This window comes from Brassica oleracea, chromosome C3 (assembly GCF_000695525.1).
Source record: "Brassica oleracea var. oleracea cultivar TO1000 chromosome C3, BOL, whole genome shotgun sequence".
NCBI lineage: Eukaryota > Viridiplantae > Streptophyta > Magnoliopsida > Brassicales > Brassicaceae > Brassica > Brassica oleracea.
Window position 1 is genome coordinate 12,262,858 of NC_027750.1, and position 3,331 is coordinate 12,266,188.

Sequence of the window (3,331 nt, forward strand, 5' to 3'; positions counted from 1 at the left end):
GAGATGTCCATGTCGGTCCCATGCATGTGAATTTGTCAATTCACCGACGACTCACTTTCCTTCAAAAGAATGATTCCATTTTCAAAAAATTTTGGTGCCCAAATCTACTTTTCGGACCACAGTCCACGTTTAGCATTGAGATTTTCGGTTGTGATGTCTTTATCTATTTCTTATTACTGTTATTACTGTTATTACTGTTATAAGTTGTTAGCATATAACAATATTTATACTAAATTAATTTAAATATTAATTTAATTTTTGTAAAATAATCTGTAACTAAATAATTAATTCATTAAATGAAAATATTGTAAAATTTGTAAAATGTAAAAAGTTATATTATTTATATATAGCTTTATATATACATACATATATTTATGCATATATTAGATTAAAGTAGATGATGTCCCTCTTTCAACATTGTAGTAATTGTGGTTTGTTGTATATTAAGCGGACATTACAATTTAATTTGATTTGATCTGTACAGTTGCCAATATCTATTTTTTAGATCGAATCAAAATGGATAACAAATTCAAACAGATTTTACAAAGCTATAAATCGCGTTTAATTCTAGTTATTGAGTAACAATTATTTCAATAATTACATATCGGAATATGCAAGCATATTTTGTTAATTCTTAGATAATTGTTGGAAAAAACATGTGCCATTTATTTTATTTTTAGTGGAATACTGACAGTAGAAAACAAAAACAGTAACATCTTTTCAATTATTGGATTTTTTGTCTTTTTCAATTATTAGATTAACATTAACTTAAAACATACATGTATATATATATGGCACACTAAGAACAACAAATCACGAACATAACCTATCAATCATTCAATGATACAGCTTTCTTTTCAAATGGCTGAAGCCTATTATCAGACAATCTAGAGTTATAGGTAGAGTTTTTATATTCAGACCAAGTGAACTCTTCGTACAAACTCTCGTCTTCATTGTCAATGAGACAAGTCAAGGGAGCGATTCTCTGAGTTAACGAAGGTCCAGCGAAGTAAATCATAGAAACCCTAGATTTCCTGCTGTTCGCTAATACCCTATGCTTAACGCTCTTAAACCTCCCATTTGTCAACACCTGCATGATCAGCACCAAAACAAAAACAAAAGTTTAGATCTATTGGTCTATAATATGGAAGAAAGATACTTAACTATTATAGCAGCTCCATCAGTTAAATTTTAACAGGGTATCTAAGCAATTAGAAATAATAAAATACAAAACAGTTGGAGAGAGAAAAAAAATTGGAGAGAGAATAAATGATAGTATCTCTGCAGCGGACTGATCAGAATCTCCTTTTATGTTTTTGTCATACATGTCTGTAGGTAATAAATGGTTTAATTTTACAATAAAAAATAAAAGTTAACTAAATAATCAAAATACATTAAAATATCAATATAAAACTTAGGAAAACCTACTTTTAGATACTATACCAATAAGGGTGCTATGTGACCAACGCATGTTTAATGGGGTTTTTTAGGGTGAAATTTTTAACTTTGAATAAGAACCGTTTTTTAGTCTTTCTTAGCTTTTAACTAAGAAAAGCTAAGAACCGTCTATTAAATAAAAGATATAAGAGTCGGCTCTTATCCGAAAAGTGTAAAAAAAATAATTATGTCAAATTATGAGTTAAGAACTCCAAATTAAGAACTCGGGTTAATCATGATCTACCATCCGCATCAAGAATCTCTCAACTAGAGTTTCTTAAGCTGTTGACTGATTCTCTTACTAAAATATTATTATTTTTGATGAAAGACTCTAGTTGTAATTGAAAGACCTCTAATAATAATGCTTTTATAAGCAAAGATGTAGTTAAGGATTGAGACAAACCTGGAGAGAGTCGGAGACGTTGAAGAAGAAGGAGGAGGGATCTGAAGGGACAGAAATCCAGGAGCCGTCAGATAGATTGATTTGGAGACCGCAAGTGTTATTAGATCTTAAGACAGAGATGATCTGAGGATCGGTGTGTTCGCCAAAACCGATCACAATGTTGCTACCATTGGTATTATTGTTGTTGATAAGAGGGCATGGTGGATAGTGATTAAGCCTGAATATGGAGTCAGTGTTTTCACCAGAGACAAGCTTGCTATGTGTGTTCCTCGGTTTGATCCCTAACCCATCAGTCATCATCTCCAAAACATCGCATGTCATTTTCCTCACTGATTTTGTGTACTCCAACAATGCATTCTCCAGAACGAGAGTCGAGTGTGAAAAAAGAAGAAGAGTTGACTGTGAGTTTTAAAACGGGAAACAGTGAAAAAGATGGAGTCACATAACATTACATTATACTATAAAAGTAACAAACAAACAGACAAAGAAAAAGACGGAACATGAACTCTAAACAGAGGAAAAAAATGAACTAGAAAGAGACGGAACATGGACAACACCAACAAAGATATGACATAATGGCTAAAACTCTTCGATCACTTAATAAAGATCATAATGTTCGATTTCGGTTGAGAAAAGTGTACTCTTTTTACATGCTCTTAAGTTTTGCCCTAGGAAAAGTATTGACAAAAACCCAAAACCTCTTAATCATTATTAAAAAAATCACGTCGAGTCCAACCTGAAAGTTTCGGGGTTTTGCAAGAGACCCGGAGGGAATGGATGGGAACCGAAATCAAGATTAGCATTCATCAACAAGTACTCAACCCAACCAACGTCCCCACTGCGACCAATCGCTCTCTTCCCGTATCCAAAGGGATAACCTGCGACTTGGGTTTTCTGGGACGTAGGCAATGAGAAGAACTCGACGGCCTCGTGATCCAAAACAGAGACTAGCTCCGAAGAAACGCTATGGTTGATCACCTTGAAGAATCCAAAGTCTTCACAGGCTTTTTCCATGTCGTGTTTGGATTCCGGGTCAGAGATATCTATAACCGGGATTGAAGAAAATCCGGATTTTGGTACTTCGACCAGTTTAGACGATACCGTCATTGCTATAAATGTATGTTTCAGAGATTTTCCTTTTCTGGTGTCCCTTTTAATAGCTTTGAAGGATGAGACATCCGAGTAATGCGTGTGCGGTATATATAGCCGAGGAGAGGATAAAAAGCGTAGACCATGATTAATCCAGACTTTTAAAGTGAGGTTTTTAGATTCGGCTATTAGATTCTCAGCCGAAAAGTATAAAAAAAAGTGTCACATTATGAGTTAAAAATCTCAAATTAAGAATATGGGTTAATCATGCTCTTACGTACGAATAGGATCATCAAACTATTCAAAAATTCAAGCTAATAAATTCAACTGTTTTGTCTTTAGTGTATCGACATCAATAAAATTGATTTTGGGGGAAAATATTGAAAGCGTCGTCATTCATTA

The 3,331-nt window shown here is 33.5% G+C and overlaps 2 protein-coding genes across 3 annotated transcripts; both read right to left on the reverse strand.

The window, feature by feature from the left end:
• Positions 1-797: 797 nt before the first annotated feature.
• Positions 798-2,966, reverse strand: LOC106333439 (gibberellin 2-beta-dioxygenase 1-like). 2 transcript variants are annotated; one of them, XM_013771881.1, is made up of 3 exons: positions 2,577-2,803; positions 1,841-2,197; positions 798-1,090 (listed from the first exon to the last, which is right to left on the reverse strand). In XM_013771881.1, exons 2-3 carry the CDS (start codon positions 2,159-2,161, stop codon positions 830-832), a joined length of 582 nt encoding a protein of 193 aa, XP_013627335.1. In that variant the 5' UTR covers positions 2,162-2,197; positions 2,577-2,803; the 3' UTR covers positions 798-829. The 2 variants fall into 2 exon arrangements, with proteins under 2 accessions (XP_013627335.1, XP_013627334.1); XM_013771880.1 differs by having other exon boundaries at positions 1,841-2,966.
• LOC106333440 (gibberellin 2-beta-dioxygenase 1-like) lies at positions 2,561-2,978 on the reverse strand. The gene has a single exon (XM_013771882.1). The coding sequence runs from the start codon at positions 2,945-2,947 to the stop codon at positions 2,561-2,563; it is 387 nt and encodes a 128-aa protein (XP_013627336.1). The 5' UTR covers positions 2,948-2,978.
• Between the last annotated feature and the right edge of the window lie 353 nt (positions 2,979-3,331).

What these genes read in the sequence shown, in the direction of transcription:
- LOC106333439 (XM_013771880.1), bottom strand. Translation starts at nt 2,161, where the DNA reads ATGACATGCGATGTTTTGGAGATGATGACTGATGGGTTAGGGATCAAA. An exon ending in ACGTCTCCGACTCTCTCCAG is followed by an intron (nt 1,091 to 1,840) that starts GTTTGTCTCAAT and finishes CTGATCATGCAG; the next exon opens with GTGTTGACAAATGGGAGGTT.
- LOC106333440 (XM_013771882.1), bottom strand. Translation starts at nt 2,947, where the DNA reads ATGACGGTATCGTCTAAACTGGTCGAAGTACCAAAATCCGGATTTTCT.